Below are 19,687 nucleotides of genomic sequence, written 5' to 3'. Positions count from 1 at the left end.
GTTGTACACAAGCCACTGGCAGGGGAATAGGGTACTGAATCAAATATGTACATACTTGGTCTTGGCAGAGATCGACGTGAAAGTGGGCCCTGGGGAATATCATATCTAATCCCGTGACTATTTTCTAGGGATGCGGAAGGGAAAAGAAGAGAATGTTGCTTTACGTACGGAGTACACCTTGTAACCTTCCTTGGCTATGGAAAGCTCTATGAGTACATGACCAAGTACCTACTTGGGCGGTTAGGCGGATAGTGACATACATAATAAACTTTAATTGAGAGCTATAGTAGCCAAAAGTCGACAATATCTGTCGTCGAAAGACTCCTTGTCCCCAAGGTAGGTAGTTAACCACAGTTTCTGGCCTGAGGCGCCAACCTCACATTTGTCAGGTCACGTGCCGTTGTTTATTCGTGCGTCATCGTCGTTGATTGTCCTTGGTTTCTTCTTTCTTGGTCTGCTCACACCCCTTCATCTGGTAAACCGAATCCAAGCCAGGAAATAAACCGAGAGACATCTGTTTCTTGGGGTTTCTTACCTACATTGACATCGTTCAAATCGTTAGTCCTAACATCGGCCGTTTTTCGCGCCCCGCCTGTTGCCCTGGCTACGAACTGAACGAATGATCGACCCAGGTCTGGCGTAATTAACAGCTCGACAAAAAAATAACACTTCTCCTACCCCAGTTAAAATTCGAAAAAGGGAGCGATCGGTGGCATTTCACTCGCATATTGCAATCTTGTCCAGCCACGCACCGTGCTACAAGTTCGGTGTCCATCTGAACAAAACTTCCTCTAGACTACCAATCTCGGTCGGTCGGGGTGTTCGCACATTAATTAGGCCACCACATCGCACATCGCACATCGCACGCCACACAAAATGGCTGACGAACTGGAATACCTCCATCCAGATTTCGATCTAAACTCTCTCACTGTCCCTCGTCTTCGCTCCATCCTCGTCAGCCACGATATTCCATACCCTGCCTCGGCAAAGAAGGCTCAACTTATTGGTATCCTTGAAGATGAAGTCCTTCCGCAAGCCAGAAAGCTCTTGCGCGACCGCGACACGGTTCGACGAACTAGCATGGGAATTACAGACATGAGCAGTCGGTCGACATCAGTAGCTAGCGACACGAACGACAGAGAGTCGATGCCTCCTCCGCCCACGCCCTCAACAGTCGGATCCACAAGAAGAGGCGAGCGAGGTACATCGCGACGAAGCACCCGTCACTCAACGGTAGATACCGATGATGGTCTCGGCCCTGCCACGCCTGTCAGGAACACAAAGCGCACGAGCGTTGCTCGCTCGGTGGGTAAACACGCCCGCACATCTGACACGGAAACCGGCGACGACACACTGGCTACTCCAGTCGCTGCTACCCGTCCTACTCCTCGCAAATCTACAGCTAGAAAGGTTGGACGGAGCGAGGTCCTCCCCTCGACAGAAGTGGATGAATACACTCCTACTGCTGTCAAGTTAGAATTACGTGATCAGAACACATTTACGGATGACAATCCTTTCCAGAGTGGAAGCCCCGAGGCTCCCAAAAGCGCAAGGACGAGCTTTGATAGCAAGCGGAAGAGCGTTTCGCGCTTATCCACCGACAGCCCAGCTCGGGGCCGCGGACTCAGGTCACGGAAATCAGCAACCCCATCTAGCGTTCAGCATGATGACGGATTCCAGCCACCCAAGCGGGATTCGTTTGATTTTGCCTCCCGGTTGATGCCTCCGCAGGAGGAGCCCGAGGAGGAGTCAGAAGAATCCGATGATGACGAAGAAAGCGAAATTGAGGCGGGCGAAGAATTCACGCCTGAGGAACAGCTCGCTATGTCTATGGAGAATGATCATTACTCGCGACAAATTCAGCCTAGGCGACGGCCCCAAAAGCAAGGAACCCTCAGCCGCTTGGCCCCTTGGGTGGTCATCCTTTCACTAGCCGGCAGTTTTGGTACTTGGTGGCGCAAAGAAAAGCTCGAGATCGGATATTGCGGCCTGGGAAAGCCCACCTGGTCTTTGGCAGAGACCAAGGTTCCTGAATGGGCGAATGTTCTGGAGCCTCGGTGCGAGCCGTGCCCAAGCCACGCCTTCTGCTACCCGGACTTTGAAGTGCGCTGCGAAAATGATTTCCTTCTCAAGCCGCATCCTCTTGCCCTCGGGGGCCTGGTGCCATTGCCACCAACATGTGAACCCGACAGTGAAAAGGAGCGCCGCGTGAAGGCTGTTGCTGATAAAGCTGTTGAGGAACTTCGTGAGCGCCGAGCAAAGTGGGAATGCGGTCAGCTGAAGGAGGACGGCAAGGGCGCCAGATCTCCGGACATCAGCGAGCCGGAGTTGAGGGAAGAGGTGGCCAAGAAACGCCGCAAGGGCTTGAGTGACACCGAATTTGATGAGCTGTGGAAGGGCGCCATTGGCGAGATCCTCGGCAAAGATGAAGTTATCAGCAAAACCAAGCAGTAAGTTTCCCTCACCCTAGGAGGAATTATCGTGTCTCCTTGACTACGCTCATCGCTCTGGACTCCCACATCCAGCGGCATTTCTTATAAAGATCTGGTCTGACATTGGGTACCGGAACTGACAGAGACGCGTTCGCAATCACAGAAATTCCGACATCCTCGTCCTCTCATCCACCTCCATTGCACGGCTCCCACTCGCATGCGCCGTCCGCCGCCACTTCCGACTCGCTCTCCTCGCGTATCGACTCCCTATTTCACTTCTAATCATGGCCATTGGTCTCCTTGTGTATGCTCGTGCGCGTGTCCTCGCACGTCGGTCTGACATTGCTCGCGTGCCTGAATTAGTAGCTACAACCCTTGACCGACTATCTACGCAGGCTGCACTATATGCCCGCGGCGATGCCAAAGAACCTTATATTGCCATCGGTCAGCTCCGCGATGATGTCCTTCGCTTTGAACTCCAGGGCAAGCGTCGCGAGGAGCTCTGGCGACGGGTCCGCAGCTTTGTCGAGGGCAACGCTAACGTCCGCGCTTCTGTGCGAGAAGGACGTAGCGGTGATGTTTCTCGAGTCTGGGAGTGGATCGGTGGGATCAATGCTGTCGGTGAGCCGGAACATATTGGCCGCCGTGAGAGTGCACGATTCTCTATCCCTTCTCCATCCGGTAACATTGTATCAAGTCCTCACACCCCCGCGGGTGAAGGTCAAACCGAGCCTATTTCTAGTCCGAGGGAATCTCGCCGCTGGGACGAGGGCCGTCCGATCTATTGATTCTTGTCCCGCTGTCTGTGGAATACCTTTGGTATCTATGCACGCAGCTCAGCTGTGATTGTATTCTTTTTGATATCCCACCTGCTTTTCTTTCCTGATGTATGAGATATGGCTCTTGTTTCCCGGGTTTTCTTGTCTTTTTTACTCACTCTATTCCCTGTTTCTTTCGCCTACTTCACCAGTACATATTATCTCCTGTCCATACAAATTCCATTACTCATTCTAGTCCACACCTTTTTTCTCAAATCCAATCTTCATCCTTGTGCTGGTTTGCGCACTATACCCCCCCCCCCGCCCCACCACCCATAGTGCTTATGTCCATATGTCTCGGTTAAACAGCCATGTGGACAAACGGCATTGGTAAGCTAGATCTACTATATGACCAGTGCGAAGAGTCTAGAAGCCACTTTATTCAGATAAGAATAAATTAAATTAACTTTCATTTAAACATCCCACTTAGCCAAGCACTCTACAGCCCGTCTGCAGGTTCGAAGTCAATCTGCATCTCGCTAAAAAGGCTCTCGTTCCCGCTCTTGGCCGTCTCCGTTCTTGATGCCCAACGTATCGAGTTGCTCAATAATCAATATCCATGTCGGTTTCGGTTTCGGATCTCTAGTACCCGTGTGCTTTTGTTTGCATCAACGGGCCAAATGCAGATTGAGTGAGGGGAATAACCGGGTTCGTGTGGGGGTTGTGTTAAGGATGTTTGTTTCCTTTGCTTTCATTTTTGCATTTAGCCCTATAAGGAAGTGTTGGTTGCCCAGGTGGTATTAGTACTCCGTACCTAGCAGCGTCATCAAGGCGGGGTCCCAAGACTATTTGATATCAGTATCCAATTAAAAGGGGGAAATGCAAGAAGTGCTGTTGGAAGCTATTGTAAGCTAATGTAAGCCGCGCGAGTCACATATATCAAAGGTACCATAATTTGGAATAGCATTAGGAAACGATCTACCCCGTACGGAGTACGCCATACAACAGAGAAGTTGGCATCTTGTCTGCTTCGCACGCACATTAGTGTCTATCTACCACCACAGTGGTTCGAAGGATCTATCTACAGATGCGCGATTCGCAGTCCAAAGCAGCAATGACCAATCAGGAAGAGGGGAGTTAAGTGATACATTCATATTATCAGATGCCACGGTAAAAGTCTTGGACGGAATTCCTTCCTGCACGGTCAGCCAACCAGCTCCTATCTTTGCTCGGGGGAAAAGGTTTCCGCGGGAGACGGGACTGCTTTTTTGTGCTTTGGTGCACGGAGGTACATACGGTTGTGCCTGGCGCAAAAGTACCTACATTGGGAAGGTGAGATAGCCCTAAATAAGAGGACTCTTGTGGCGAATATTCCAATTCTGACCGCTTCTTGAGGGTCAACGGAGGGAGGTATTCTATCAAGGAGCGTTGAGGGGGGTAATGGGGTGGATACATACGGTCTGTATCCGTACGCTGTATCAAATGCTCCGTATGGTCTTGGATTTTAGTTTTTTTCACCTTTTTTTTTCACGAGATTGCGTTTTCATCTCCGGCCCCGCTATCCTTGGTGCCTAGATACAGTTCGGGCAACCTGTAACGATCTAGTAAGTATAGTGTGGATGATAGGGCAGCACGGGAAGCTTTCTTCCTTGCATCGCCGTGGGTAGACCCACGGAGTAGGCAGGACCATACCTGAATGGTTGGGAGTTGTACGGTATAGGGGCCACGTAGCGTTGTGGCGCCGAAGATCGGTGATCGGGCGCAAGAACTATGCGTGGGAGAAGCACGGGGGTTGGGATAGTGGAGATATTTGTAAATAGAAGATGGAGAATGTGTGGTATGTACGGAGTATCGATATAGGGTAAGATTGCAGAGATTGCAGATATTCGTGTCCTTCGACTTGCTTATGTCGAGTAAGGCCCTGAGTCTAATATATTAGAGACGAGATTGGATGACCAGCGGAGGGATCAGGGTTGGAACGGTTCTTCACCTCTCCGCAGACGCTGATGCAGACCCTTCGCTCGATATCTGAGCCATGGTTGAATCGGCCAATAAGAAAGATAGTTGCCAATCCCTTCTTCTTGGAAGCTTTCCAGATTTTCTCGGCATGAAGAAACAGATCATGTACGGAGTATGGTACGGAAGTATTCTCCAGGGGAATCGTTGATGCCAAGGTAATAGCCAGCCACGTCTAAATCTGCGGTGAGTACTTCCTGATTCTCTTCGTCTTGTTTTTTTTTTTTTTTTTCTTGATAAAAAAGAGTAATTAAATGTTAAGAGTTAAAAGGCCATGTCGTGCATAGTGAAATCGAGACGGTGAAGTCAGGAACAAGATGAGGATATGGAGATTGCCCCTTCTCAAAATGGACCATGAAACTCTTCGCCGGCACCAGTCAGAGTACTGGATTATGGCCCACCTGTCAATTTATAAAGGCTGTCGTATTTTGGTCGAATCCTGGTCCGTATTGGTATTGCCTTGTCCCACTTGGTCTCGGTATACCCACAAGTAATATCAGTTGAAATCGGTTGAAATCGGTTGAAATCGTATCCATGGGATGTAGGTACTCGATAGTCAGAACTTTGAAGGATATTCCATGCACAGAATCGCCACCCAGATAGGAAGACAGGACCGATGGGTGCATATACTTCGTCCACGGGACAGAGTTGATCCATGGGAATCAAGAGGCACATTTCAAGAATCTGTTTGATGGCTGCGAGCAAACCGTGGTAGAGCAGGCCCGAAGGGCAGCCGAGAGGCCAGAAGTTAGAGCCCCTTTGAGAGTATCCCATAGATATGGTGTACATATGGTGTACATATTGTGTCATTCCTCTCGTTAACTCGATGGATGCTATTCGACACTTGAGGACGGATGAATTTTCCAGCCAATATTGAGCTACTTCGTATTGAGGGTGATGAGATGGATTCTTCACTTCTCGTTCATTGACGGTCTACTCCGTAGACGAGAGTTGATCCTAGAACGGTATACCAGGGAGGTTAGAATGTCAGAAATTCTAGTTTGAGTTAATATGCTGAGAGTGACATGATGGCTGGTTTAGCAACTCGGGTGCCTTTGGTTCACTTGTGTGGCAAAACTGCCATGGTGGGGATTTGACAACTTGTCTGGTGGGGTTTGCACGCCCACTGCACAACTTACGCAGGAAAATGTTAGGTGGGGTTTCTATAATGTTTCAAGGGAGAGAGGTACACGGAGTAGAAACAGCACATCTGAGCATGTATGGATACGCACTATATCGGCATGTATGTTATAGGGGAAACCGGAGTTATCTCCCGGAGCCTTGCACATAAAGCTATGAAAATATGGAATGAGATTCTTCAGAGAAATAGAGGGAAAAAAAGTCTCATTACACTCCAGATCTCTTGATCGACAAAGTGAACCGAGAATGTCAGAGATCGGCTGAAGCACATAGACCCGTTTTTTTTGCCAATTGAGGAAAGAGGTATCTAGGGTAAAAAAAAGACTAGGAACCAAACTGATTTTACATTAACCAATGATGTTCAATGTAAGTGATATACGGGATCATCAAAAAAGAGGTTCAAATTCTGGTAGTAGGGTGATGATTTCACGTGTTGAACTTGGTTGAACCTATCATTTACCCCGGAAAATAACTCCGGGGTCGATGAATTAGGGTTATAGATAGGAGATTAGACGGGTATGTCAAGCTAGGAATGACAATACGAAGAGAAAAAAAGGATTCGAAAAAGGATATTAAGTATATAAATTGTATATAAATTGTATAATATCGACAATATTAATATACATAATGGAGGGACAAAATTATTTTATATTCCGTACATGTATCTCGTACTTGGTACCTGGCTATTAACTCCGGTAACTGCTATTTTACCCTCATTTCGACCATTTAACAGATTTGCATTTTAAATATTTAGGTTTATTAAGTTTATAGGTATGTATGTATGTACGTATGTATATTTTTCAAAATTTATAAATTATATGTTAAATCCAGGGTTATTCCTGGAGCCTCTCCAATAGTTCGACCCTTTGCTTATTTGGACATGCCTGAAGGCCCACATCCGCCACTCAGTTCTCGATCCCTCTCTCTCTCTCTCTCTGTCTCGCTTTTCCCTGTTTTTTTTCTTTTCTGGTTAACCGGGTCGTCGAACTGCGGCCACCGCCTTCGCGGTGTCCGGGTTCCCGGGTCTAATTGCATCCCGGGTCTAATTGCATTTTTGTCCACCAACACCAACTAATTCATTGAATTTAAATAGCATCACCTTCTAAATCAACACAATAAAGATCATCTATCCATTCCCGGGCCATTTCTGCACCATCATCATCCTCAATATCACCCGGGTTTTCAATGTCGCCGTCGTCAATCGCTTTCAAAATAGCTGCTTCCCGCCAGGCTTTCTTAGATCTGTTGAATATCTGTAGTCTTTCTCGGTCGGCACGGTCGGAGATGTGTTTTTTGCAGTCCTTTACTAAACGAGGGCCTAGTTCAGGCAGCCTACGCTTTGTTTTAGCAGTATTGGACTGCTTTTTCCGTCGTAAAATGCGAACATTGTCCTCCGCGAATTGAGCACCAACCTCGGCAAGAGCGAGTCCACCTTCTAAAATGCGAGAAAGACTATCCCGTACCTTCGGAGAAATTGTAGCATCGTTTTGTATATGCTTCACGACCTTACTACTCGCTTTTCGGAGCTTTTGAACGGTCGTAGGTGGTGAATTTGGTAGTGAACTTGATGGTGGGGGTGGTGTCGTTCCAGACATAATATCATGAACTATAAACCCCGGCATTTCGGGAAGATCATTGTCTGTCAACTTCAATTTTTCAAGACCTTTGTCTGAATTGATAGGCCAAATTCCAGTTTCTCGGAACCCGTGTCGAATTGTCCGCTCGGTTAATGATCGTGTACGTATATCATGAATACCCGCGAAGAAATTGGCTTTGTGTTTCGTATCACCACCCCAAAAAGCAGTCTCGTTGTTATATTGTTTATAGTAATGCTTTAAGACCGAGAAAGGTGTATCATCGAGAGGTTGGCAACCATGTGTTGTATGTGGAATAAAGCAGTAAGGAATAATGCGTTTTGTCCAACAAAATTCAATGAAATCATAGGTCAAATGTGAACCATGATTATCCATTAAAAGAAGACGATATTCCCCCTTTTTAATACGCAATGATGTAAATTCATCGAATACCTGGAGCCATGCAAAACTAATGATTTCATCAGTCCAGCCATTTGGGGTTGGACAAATTGTGTAGTTGTCTGGTAAATTGGTGTCGATAAACCAACTTTCCATATGGAATTGTCCCTTCACTAAAAACCATGGCGGCATAACCCAACCCGTAGCTGAGACACATTCAATACCGGTAAGCGATTCGGCTTGACCACCGGTACTATTGTATGAATTGCCTCGGGCTGAAACAACCTTTTGAGCCTTCCCTTCGCCAATTCGAAACCCGGTTTCGTCGAAATTATATAGATTTCTCGGGCTAATATTGTAGCTTTTGAGCGTAATTTGCAGACGATCGTACCAAGTGACAATATAGCCAGGTTCTGCAGCCTGAAACCGTACTTTCTCTATTGGTTTTTGGGTAAGGTGCTCAAAGCGTGGTGGTAGACGAGCGATAAAGTCGTAAGCCCAGTTTTTACCGAGTGTCCGAGAGGGGTTATGACGCCGGATAATTTGTAGCGCAGCACATTGAATTTGAGCAGCAGATGGTGGAGAATAAGCCTGATCTAAGGTATCGATCCATAGAATTAATGCCTTTTCTTGCTCGGTTTCCAATGCTTTGTTGGGTGAGGTACGGTCGTTTCGAGACTTCCGACCTTTAAGCCGTCCTCTTAATATGCCGTAGCTAATACCGAATTCCTCAGCGATGGCCTTGATGTTTGGCTTCGTTTTAGCATAGCAAGCTATTAAGGCATTGGTAATACGATCTTCCAAATCTGGAGACATAATATGAAGAATTGAGGGTGTAGTGAATTTTTAAAAATAGGTGGTTGGGAAAAAATGCAATTAGACCCGGGATGCAATTAGACCCGGGAACCCGGACACCGCGAAGGCGGTGGCCGCAGTTCGACGACCCGGTTATTGATTTTTTCTATTTTTCCCCCCTCCATTTCTTTACCTGTTATTTACCTGTTATTTTCAGATCGCCTTATTATTTTCGTCTTTTTGCTTATTATCTCCCTTTCCCCCCCACTTGGCCCTCATGCCCTTCTAATCTACGCAGCGCACAGTGCAGAAATTCACTCCATAGGTCTAGCGCGGCCCCAGGTCTCCTCCTCTCTTTCTCCATTCTATAACTTTCTCTATGACCTTCCCGTCTTCCATGTGATTTGCTTGATTATCATGCTTTCAAATGGTGGTTGGGAAGACAGAGAGTTGGGCTTTCTGAATTGTTATACATCATTTTGTTCTTTTGCGCGCAGACTTGATGAGTGAACAGGCACCCCGAGGCTATAGGCCTCTTGCACCTCGCACCCGGCTACTCGGAGGAAGCGGAGATGGGGGAGAGGGAACAGGGAGTCCTGCTGGTGGAAGTGCACCAGAGGAAAAACGAATGAGGCGAGCATCGACAGCGTGTACAGAGTGTCAAAAACGCCGGACCAGGGTACATATCCACTGCGCTTTCTATTTTCCCTTGACATCTCTCCCCTTTATTTCACCTAATCTTGTACTTCAATCAATCTGACATACCCTTTTTTATTACTTTGTTAGTGTACCGGCCCTCCTCATTGCACCGAATGTTCAACCCACGCCCGCGAATGTGTCTTCGATGAAGCCGCCGACAGACGCCGTAAGGCCTCCGCCAAGAGAGTCCAGGACCAGTTGGACCATTTCCGGTCATTTGTGGACGATCTCGTCGGGCTCATCCGAGATAGTGACGGCTCGACGGTGCAATTAATCGTCAGTACCATACGATCGGGAGCAACCCCTGGGGAAATTCGAGATCTCCTCAACAGTATCTTGGAAGACGAGAATCAATCCAGCTCCCGAAATTCAGGCGTCCGCAACTCGGATGTGAACCTGAACCTGAACATTACTCCCAACAATCAAATGGGCAATTACTTCAATCCTCCTCGCTGAATTAGCCCAATCTCTCTTCGGGGAATTTACGCATCTCTGGACGAATACATGCCAGCGGTTACCCCCGTCTCCTCCGAATCCAACCCCCCCCCCCCTCCCCGCCAAATCTTCTCGATCTCACATCCTCGAACGACCAAACGAACCTGGTTGTTTCATAGCGTTTCCTTTATAGCTGTTATTCTTGTCGCGTTTCTCTTTTGAGATGGAGCAGATCATTCAGAGCACCGTCACATTTTTCCTCATTTTAGCTGTGTGGCCAGCCCCATCTTCATGTTTATTGCCATATCTCGAGACAGATTGAGATCTCGCAAGAAACCAGACTGTTCCTATTCTCTTACCCGAGCCCTAGCATTATATCTCCTTTTTTTTTTTGCAAATATTCTTTGCCGTCCCGGAATTAGGGGCTTTAGAATCTTGCAACATTGCGGAGAGTCCGTACCTTGACAGAAGTGATACCCAGAGATACCCCGTTCTAGCTTGTCACATTCAGACTTTGTTTCTCGGGTTAGAGTTACACCGGTGTTTGTGGGTTCGGAGCAAGTGGGATCTGTTTTCTTTTTTTTTTTATATTGAACTTTGGCATCACAAAATCGAGCTCTTGGCAGATATTTTCCCAACAGCAACCATCGTGCAATGAATATCCTTCCTATCGCAGGGCCTTTCCACATTTCGTCTCTGACGGAGATATGACCCAACTTCGTTTCAACTTCATCTCGGTCACTGAAATCATACTACATGCTCCTTCGGTCTATGATGCGCACCGGTTATCCTCTCGTGCAGATCGAGGCTCCTCTCTGTTAGTGTCGGCGAATTTCATTTCAGGATGATATTGGATTCCTATAAGCACACCCGCGGGGGTATATGGGCGGCCGATCGCACTATCATATTGTTGAGCATGTTCTTCTGCCCCTATCAACCCCATGGACATGATGTCAGTGTCAGTTGTGCTTCAACAAGTCAACATGATATACTAACCTATGGTAAATTTACTTACGGGGGCTCATAAAGGTTTCTTTCGACTTGTAGCTACAAAGAGCAAATTGGCGATCTCGTTCACTACAGTAAACAGCCCTTTACCCGGTGAAAGCCCGACCAGAGGGAGATGATTTTCCTTGATCTTCCTTAAGAACCGTAGCCTGTGTAGATTAACTCATATATATATATACTATTCCAATATACAGTGTACACAGTGCTCAGGTAGGAATCCGGGGAGGTGGAGGCATCCCCGCGCCGACCGGAGACTTGCCGAGATCCTGTGCTTTTCCATTTCCCCCCTCTTCCCCGGATACTTCTCCTCTCTGCCTCGAGGTCATCTCCTTTTGATATTACTCGGGAATTAATTCCCTGGCTCGGCTTGTCTTGCCGATCTCGTTATGACAACCACTAGCGTTGCCATGCAATCTCCACGGCCCGCGATCAAATTAAATGAAACAACTTCAACAGAGCCAGCTTCTAATAAGAGGAAAGCTTCCGACACATTAAAAGACGGTGTTTCACACCGCCAGAAAATCACCAGAGCCTGTGACTCGTGCAAAGTAAAGAAAACCCGCTGTACTGGTACTCTACCATGCACAAGATGTACACGACTATCGCTACCATGCAGATACAACGCCGCATACTCTCGGGGCCTACCACCAGACCCTCTTCCTGCATCACCGAGTCCGCTTTCGACTCCGACTGGGCGTCGTGCATTTGAGGATGTGGATGGGCTCACGTCCAGCCCCAGTTTACAAGGCAGTGGTCGGGACTCGACTATAAACGACAATCTACTTTCAGCCCCAAACAAAAACAAAAACCAGCACCAGCATGTGATATCATCGCGGAATTCACCAGAGCCAGGATCAACGGACTTTGAGGGTAATTACCTCGGTCCTTCATCCGGTGTGTCGTTTATCAATCGTGTATGGAGCCGTCTGCATCAAGATGAAACGACGCACTATCCGGATGAACTCCAAAATGAGTCCTCGCGGAATACAGCCGTTTTTATGTTTGGTGATAAGCCTTACTCCAATCCCCAAGAGGCGGAGTTTACCCTTCCGTCCCTGGAGAAGGCGCTGGAGCTCGTGGGAATTTACTTCGATTACTCTATGGTGACTTACAGGTTTGTGCACAGGGGCAATGTGGAAGAGTGGACTAGACAAGTTTACCAAAATAACATCGGCCTCTCAAATCTCCCGGTGGGAAATATGCTTGCTCGGACTGCTATTGTTCTCATGATCATTGCCGTGAGTACTTTGTATGTGGAAATGAAGCCTGGGAGAATGCCTGGTGGGCGGGGCGAAAGGCTAGAAAGGTTAGTAATCTCTCGATGTGGTCAGAAAAAGAGCCTAACTGAGAGATTATAGTGAGCGCTGGTACGCAGCATCGAAATACATGTCTTCTCTCGAGTCAGGACCGCCGCGACTGGAAACCATCCAGGCCCGGCTTGGCCAATGCCTATATCTGCTGTCATCATCACGGGCCAACGAATGCTGGTACTCATTCGGCACGACAATGCAGATTGTGACCGCACTCGGATTACACAGGAAGGGACCAGCCAAAGCCTCGAATAACGGGTGCTCGCATCTAGAATCGGAGCTCCGCAGGCGGATCTTCTGGAGTGTATACACTCTAGACAAATATTTAAGCATTATGTTTGGAAGACCTCGACTGCTTCACGACGAGGACATCGACCAACAACTACCGGAAGAGACGAACGATGAAGATTTACTGGAAGAAGATCCAACGCGAAGAACAGGATCAACAGACAGCATGATGATCGCCTCTGTTCTTCATTACCGGTGAGTCTCTGTACCTACCCTGTACTTATGCTCATATAGTATATCTGGGCATCTAACATTGAACACAGACTCGGTCGTATCCTGGGCGATATATCCCGTCAACTATACAGCATAAACACCCTCTCTCGAGATTCTCCCCTCGAGACCGCAATCCGCCTAACCTCCGAACTCGAAAAATGGAAAGAAACCGTCCCACCCTTATTCAACAGTGTCCACCCAACCAGTTTAATCCCACCTCTCTGCCGCCAAAGCCAAGTCCTCCAACTCGCCTACTCCCACGCCATGATCCACGTCACCCGCTCATTCCTCTTGAACGATTTCACAGACCTCAGCCGCAGACCGAAAGTCCCGCATCCAATGGTCAGCTCGCACGTCCAGAAATGCATCCAGGCTGCCGAGGACATCATGACAATAACCGATGGTCTCGCGCATCAAGGCGTGCTGATCCAGTCCTTCTGGTTCACGCACTATGTGTGCTTCTGTGCTGTTTTGGTCATTTACATCCACACCATCCAACAGCACCGTAAGTCGTTAGGCGGATCTAGCTCAGTCTCTGTCTCTTCGGTCGGAAGTCCCAATGATGGAGATAAATTGCGCCAGCTCTTTTCTCTTGCTGAATCTTGTCAACAACACCTTGCTGAAGCCACGCGTAAGAACTGTCCGAGTCGCCGCTACGGGATTATTCTGGAGGAGTTGAGACAGGAGGTTCATCGGCAGATTGGGTCCAATGGGGTCTCTACTGAGACCCGGACCCATTCTTCTAATGGAAATGATACTTTCTATGTCTCGGGAGAGAGTTCACAAAATACGGATGTAAAATCAGTTCTCTACGACACCCAGGCGACTGATTTCATGATGCCCCCATCTGATTTGGGGATGAATACGGGAGACGATTCAGGCTTTCTTGAGAGTCTCGAGGGATCGATCTGGTGGGCTCAGCTTGACTCATGGGTATGTATTATGCTTTTCTTGGCGAGTTACTAGTACAGCATGTCGCTCGCTTATACACACCTTTTATTAACGCTTTGTTCTAGGCCTTGTCTAATCTCCCTAATGACCCTTCTACGTTTAACTTTTAAGCACAGGATTTCTACGTGGTTGGTGGTCAGGATCAGGATTCCCTCGAAATACTCCACCACACGCGGGAATGTCGATATCAGGGCGTTCCGGTTCAGATCTTCCAGACCGCGCTGCTCGAGGAAAACATTTGCTTCATCGAGGAGGACTACGCAGTTCTAGGTCTTGCCCAGGTGTAGCACGGACTCGAGATACTTTTCCACCTCCTCTGGCCTGATTCCGTTTACCGCCTTCATGTATATCTAAAAATATAGCTAAAAGATATCTAAAAAGCTATCTCAAAAGATAGCTCAAAAGACATCTAAAAGGTATATCAAAAGCCATTTCAAAGATAGCTAAAAAAGATTACTAAAAAGATGGCTCAAAAGACATCTAAAAAGAACCTAACGATTCTTGTTGTATATGTCTCCGGTGATGAAAGACGCAGTAAGGCGATATCCAATGAGAGAGTTATGAAACGGGTGGCATACTTAATCGCCCGTATGTCTCCACTCTTCCACATCGTCTCCACTACGTAGGCAACATGTCTCATCGAAATGTGAACTTTTATAACGGTTCTACGGGGGTTCACCTCGGCGGAGTCCGCCAAAATGGATCTATCACAAATGCCAATTTTTTCGATATGTTAATGAATATGTTATTGGACGTGGAGGCAACCATTTCGATCCGCTTTAGAGGCACTGGTGTGCTAATTCCAATAAACTCTAATCGCTTAGCGGAAGGTGACTATGATATCTTTTGCCCTCAGGGTGAGTCTTTGTTTTAGGAGTGAGGAACTAGGCTAACTCTATTAAGCGAGGTCAAACTGGCCCGTGACACTTGTGTTCGACGGATTTATTCCCGTAGTCGAAGCCCTCGTGAAGACTCGTTTCGAGATTGTGTACGAGCCCGGGATGGAAAGTGCGTGTTGACTGGAGTAGGCAACCAGTTTGCAAGTTTAGATGACTGGGCTGGATTTGAAGCCGCCCATATCTTCCCTCTGGGGCAGCAGGAACTTTGGAACCTCGGTGGTTTCAGCCATTTTATTACACGCCCTGGACGAAACCCAGTGAACTCGGTGCAGAACGGGCTATTACTCGCTGCACAGATGCACCAGCTGTTCGATGGCTTTGTAGTATCAGTCAATCCAGACGTAAGTAAATTACCATACCTTAGGTGAGGGATAAATCGTTTAATAATCTATATTTAGGATGGATATAAGATCACTGATTTTAGTGCCAACAACTGGAATGTGGACGGTCGAATACTAGATATCGTGTGCCGAGATCCAAACCACCCCGACCGTGTCGCAGATGAATTGCTTCGTTGGCACTTCCGTCAGTGTGTGCTTGCCAATATGAAGGGGGCTGGGGAGCCCATCTTCAAGCACGATTTCCCCCCGGGGACCGACATGATAAATGAAATCATGCGTGGCCCACTTCCGGCTCAGCGCATGGAGCTCGAACTGTTTTCTCGGTTGCAACAAATCCCACAAGAGGACGACGATGGATCCGTCCACTAGGTTACTTCAACATGTAGCACGGGTCTCTGTTATCGCGGGATTTGGAATATAAGATATGCCGTCAAGAGGGGGAGGAGCTCTCCCTCCGAGCGAAGCAGGAACCGGTTGCTCTTGTTAGGCGTCTTTGTCGCTCAGATCTTCGGAGATGGTGTTGTTTATGTACAGCTCGTCACGAGGGCGAGCTGGGTTTGAATGAGAATACATCCCCTGTCAGCCGAGATGCTTTTCTAAATAAATCAAATGGACCATTCTATCGTTGAGAAAGAGCGGGAACCAGACAATAAATAGACAGTAACGCATAGATACCTATCTCATTAATGTTGATGTCTTCGAGCCCTGGAGATCACCATGTATAACCTACATACGGAGATCAGGTCCGACAGAAAGTCCGGTGGCACTTACCCTTTTACGTACTTGCCAGCCCTAACCTGGCTACTTCACTACAAATACCTAAGCTGCATGCTTCATGCTTCATGCTTCATGCATCTAATCAATATATTGTTAAGGCCCACAGATGTTTAATTCATCACTCGTTGACTCTGAGAGGCAAAGATGACAGCCTCCAGTAAAAAAGATACAACGCGACGAAGTCTTTTCAATCTCTGGATCCCAACTAAAGTCGTCGTCTCTGGAAAGCCAGACACATCTCCAACTGATTCTGGGACAACAGAAAGCCCGGCATCAGAGCCAATTATCCCAAGGGCGGGAAAGGATCGGCTTAGGGTTCGTTTAACTCGCAGTGGCTCCAAGATTCTACTGTTGCTGGGTTTGCGCGGTTCATCCAAGAGTGAGTGGTGGTGTTTTTCTTCCTATATCTGGCCATTCACTGATTCTGCGTCACAGGCAACAAAGGGTTCAGCGCTGAAACCGATTGCTGTGATTTCGTACAGGCCGGCGACGAAAGCCCGGATCCCTCAAACTCATCCTCCCCAAGTGGTAACGGTGATGATAGCCCGGGATATCTGACTGCAGCCGAGTCCCCTCAAAGTGAACCAATACCTGTCACTCCTTCACTCAGCATCCCCACAGAAGGGGCTGAAACTTTGTCTGAGCCCCTTCCCGACCTACGACCGTCACCCGAGAGTCAGGGTGAATTGGCGAGTGAATTGGCTGTTGTCGACGACGTGCAGAAACATGCCACAAATGACGACCCTCTGCCAACTACTGTTACCGAGCAACCAAGTCCAACAAATTCCAAATTTGTCGATCGCTTCTCGCATAGGATCTCGCTAGCGTTTGGCCAGGCCACTGTCATACGCCGTGTACATCTTCGGTCAAGACCGAGTGTTCTTCGCATCAGTTCTCCAGTACTAGACGATCTGAGCGGACAGAATGACGGTGCCAATGACAGCTCAGACCCATCAACCAGCCCCAGTAGTGGTAGGTCTCCTGCTGGTGGCCAGTCAACTTCACTGACTCCGCTCACGTCCGGAGGGCCGTCCCCTTCCTCGGATAAAGACAAGTTACACGATGAACACGAAACTGCAGTGGTGCATTGGCCCTCTGTCTCTGAGATCAATGAATCCGCCAACGCTTCAGGCATAAGCTTAATTGCGATAACGCCGTCAATCAAAACCGTGGAAGCAACAGCAGTGGCAAAGGTTTACTTGGAGCTGTACTTCAACTCCATTTTCCAAAACAAAGATCCCCGTCAGCAGCGTCAGCTCGAGTTAGAGCATCATATCTATGCGTTCGAGCTCACGCCCGAAGAGCGCTTGATGACAAGGCACAACTGGGTTTTGGGAGAGAACGATTATCTTCGACAGTGCCGTGTGCTCAAATCAAATAGATACTGCACTCAAAGCGAAAGGTTCATGGCTGTCGCAGGTTACAAAGCCATAAAGGTACTCGGGAAAGGAAGCTTTGGTGTTGTGCGTCTTGTTCGACAGAGTGGCTGTGATTCGAAGAGTTCCCATGAAGATGACCCGTTGGCTCTCAAAGACAACAATGTCCACCCCAGATCGAATCCTCTTGGAGCTCTGATATCTGCCGTGGAAGGTGCCAAACAAAGCCGTCGAAGGTATATGACCGGCGAAAAGAAGGGGGTATATGCCATGAAAGTCATCAAAAAGTCAGAAATGATCCGCAACTCCCAGGAAGGCCATATTCGAGCGGAAAGAGATTTCCTCGTCGCCTCTGAGAGCTCCCGATGGGTTGTTCCTTTGATCGCCAGCTTTCAAGATGCCAACAATCTATATCTTGTGATGGATTACATGGTTGGTGGTGACTTTTTAGGGTTACTGATCCGCAAAGATACACTCCGCGAGGACTGGGCACGATTTTACATCGCCGAAATGATATTGTGCATTGAAGAGGCACATCGACTTTGCTGGATTCATCGTGATGTCAAGCCTGATAACTTCCTCATCTCTGCGTCGGGTCATTTGAAAATTTCCGACTTCGGTCTTGCTTTTAATGGGCATTGGTCGCATGATCAAGCTTATTATAACAGTCATCGCTACTGTTTGCTGGAGAAACTTGGTATTGATGTCAAGGGCGATTCCGAAGACCAGAAAGAGGTTACCGAAGCGAAAGAGCTCGCGCCTGAGATAAAATTGCACGGTCTGGATAACTATACTGTGCATCAGCCATCCTCGACGAGTTTGTTGGATTGGAGGAACAGCAAGGGGCGACGCAGATTCGCAAAAAGTGTTGTTGGAACCAGTCAATACATGGCACCTGAGGTCATTCGCGGTGAAATGTATGACGGACGATGCGACTGGTGGAGCTTGGGAATTATTCTATACGAGGTAGGTCGCTCGACATTCCTGTTATATGTGTATCAATTTCTCATCGTTTTTCTAGTGTCTATATGGTTTCACGCCCTTTGCCTGTGAAAATCGCCATGATACAAAAATCAAGATCCTTGTGAGTACCTTCTTTGTTCCTGTGTTCTGGCGAACATTTCATTCTAAAATCTCTCAAGCAACACACAAGAACTCTGCGATTTCCACGGGAGAAACCCACGGACAAGTTAGTCTCTCAAGAGGCCGTTGATCTTATTACCAGGATTCTCCAAGAGCGCGAATTTCGCCTGTGTTCTCCCAAGTACCAAGCCAATGATATACTGAATGGACGTCCCGTCTCAACTCAAATGCTGTACTCCATGGACGCGCGGTACAGAAATATCGGGAGCTACTACGTTTACCTCAACGATGCAGCAGACATCAAGATTCATCCGTTCTTCCGAGGTGTCCGATGGCAAGATCTTCACATGTGCCACCCGCCAATGATCCCTAGGGTCAGGAACTGGGAGGACACTAGATATTTTGACGACTGGAAGTTGGCCGGTGATGATATTGAGCATGCTGCTGATAGTGGCTCGGAGGATGGGGAACAAGAGCCTGACGAAATTACCCCTGAGAATCAAGAAATCAGTCCAGCGAAGGACGCTGTTGAACCGCTAGTTGCCGAGGCTACCCCATGCACAGCACAGGAGCAGCCAAAGGATGCCGAAAAGAAAAAGGAGAAGAAGCGGCCCCGCGACAAAATCCTTCGGGACAAACAGATGAGCAAGACAGTCTTGGACATTCGCAAAAAGGGCGCTTTTCTGGGGTATACATACCGGCGACCCAACGATGTTGCTTTGGCTTTCAGCACAGAGCGAGGGCGTCAACCTTATACCAGAGGCCAATTGGCTGGCCTGTACACATCGTGATGATACAGAACAAAGCCGTTCATGGGTGGACTGGGGAGTTGCCTCCTTGGTTGACTTGGAACAAACCTGTTGGCTATTGTTACATTTCCATTTACGCGACACACTACCATCCTTTCACCGGGTCAAGCATGTCCATAAAACCCTCTTTTCATCTTGTATAGCGCCTCATTCCCTCATAGGTGACTATTCACCGTCCTTGGAACTACAATGTTCGCTCCACCCTCCCTCTTATGTATCATTAAGAATGAATATATTATTATGGATAGAAGATGTTAGCCTACTGTGCACAAAAAGTATCGTCATCAGGTTGAATACATCCTATTTCCTATGATACTTCATCGAAGATGAATGAAGCGAAACACCCAACAGAAAGGGAAACAACGCTCGGAAATTCATACACAC

General features: G+C 47.8%; 6 protein-coding genes across 6 annotated transcripts; 5 read left to right on the top strand and 1 right to left on the bottom strand.

Moving 5' to 3' along the window:
- Window positions 1–876: 876 nt before the first annotated feature.
- N7455_001522 (putative sister chromatid separation protein (Src1)) lies at window positions 877–3,220 on the top strand (the record flags this gene model as incomplete). Its single annotated transcript, XM_040951331.2, has 2 exons — window positions 877–2,450; window positions 2,596–3,220. The coding sequence occupies 2 exons, from the start codon at window positions 877–879 to the stop codon at window positions 3,218–3,220; spliced, it is 2,199 nt and encodes a 732-aa protein (XP_040818460.2).
- A 4,211-nt stretch (window positions 3,221–7,431) lies between these two features.
- On the bottom strand, window positions 7,432–7,941 carry N7455_001521 (uncharacterized protein; the record flags this gene model as incomplete). Its single annotated transcript, XM_065604017.1, has 1 exon — window positions 7,432–7,941. One exon carries the CDS (start codon window positions 7,939–7,941, stop codon window positions 7,432–7,434), a length of 510 nt encoding a protein of 169 aa, XP_065462508.1.
- Window positions 7,942–9,616: 1,675 nt separating this feature from the next.
- N7455_001520 (Zn(II)2Cys6 transcription factor domain-containing protein) lies at window positions 9,617–10,269 on the top strand (the record flags this gene model as incomplete). The annotated part of the gene is made up of 2 exons (XM_065604016.1): window positions 9,617–9,793; window positions 9,901–10,269. The coding sequence occupies 2 exons, from the start codon at window positions 9,617–9,619 to the stop codon at window positions 10,267–10,269; spliced, it is 546 nt and encodes a 181-aa protein (XP_065462507.1).
- A 1,373-nt stretch (window positions 10,270–11,642) lies between these two features.
- Window positions 11,643–14,305, top strand: N7455_001519 (Zn(II)2Cys6 transcription factor; the record flags this gene model as incomplete). The annotated part of the gene is made up of 4 exons (XM_040951181.2): window positions 11,643–12,562; window positions 12,615–13,049; window positions 13,118–14,000; window positions 14,135–14,305. The coding sequence occupies 4 exons, from the start codon at window positions 11,643–11,645 to the stop codon at window positions 14,303–14,305; spliced, it is 2,409 nt and encodes an 802-aa protein (XP_040818309.2).
- Window positions 14,306–14,649: 344 nt separating this feature from the next.
- N7455_001518 (HNH endonuclease signature motif containing protein) lies at window positions 14,650–15,627 on the top strand (the record flags this gene model as incomplete). Its single annotated transcript, XM_065604015.1, has 4 exons — window positions 14,650–14,875; window positions 14,922–15,026; window positions 15,047–15,258; window positions 15,316–15,627. The coding sequence occupies 4 exons, from the start codon at window positions 14,650–14,652 to the stop codon at window positions 15,625–15,627; spliced, it is 855 nt and encodes a 284-aa protein (XP_065462506.1).
- Window positions 15,628–16,179: 552 nt separating this feature from the next.
- On the top strand, window positions 16,180–19,285 carry N7455_001517 (uncharacterized protein; the record flags this gene model as incomplete). The annotated part of the gene is made up of 4 exons (XM_040951439.2): window positions 16,180–16,414; window positions 16,471–18,377; window positions 18,433–18,495; window positions 18,554–19,285. 4 exons carry the CDS (start codon window positions 16,180–16,182, stop codon window positions 19,283–19,285), a joined length of 2,937 nt encoding a protein of 978 aa, XP_040817806.2.
- Window positions 19,286–19,687: the final 402 nt, after the last annotated feature.

The sequence above is a fragment of the Penicillium solitum genome (assembly GCF_028829755.1).
Source record: "Penicillium solitum strain IBT 25940 chromosome Unknown utg000001l_segment0_segment0, whole genome shotgun sequence".
NCBI lineage: Eukaryota > Fungi > Ascomycota > Eurotiomycetes > Eurotiales > Aspergillaceae > Penicillium > Penicillium solitum.
The sequence above is the reverse complement of the archived record's forward strand: the minus strand, read 5'-3'. Positions and strand labels throughout refer to the sequence as shown.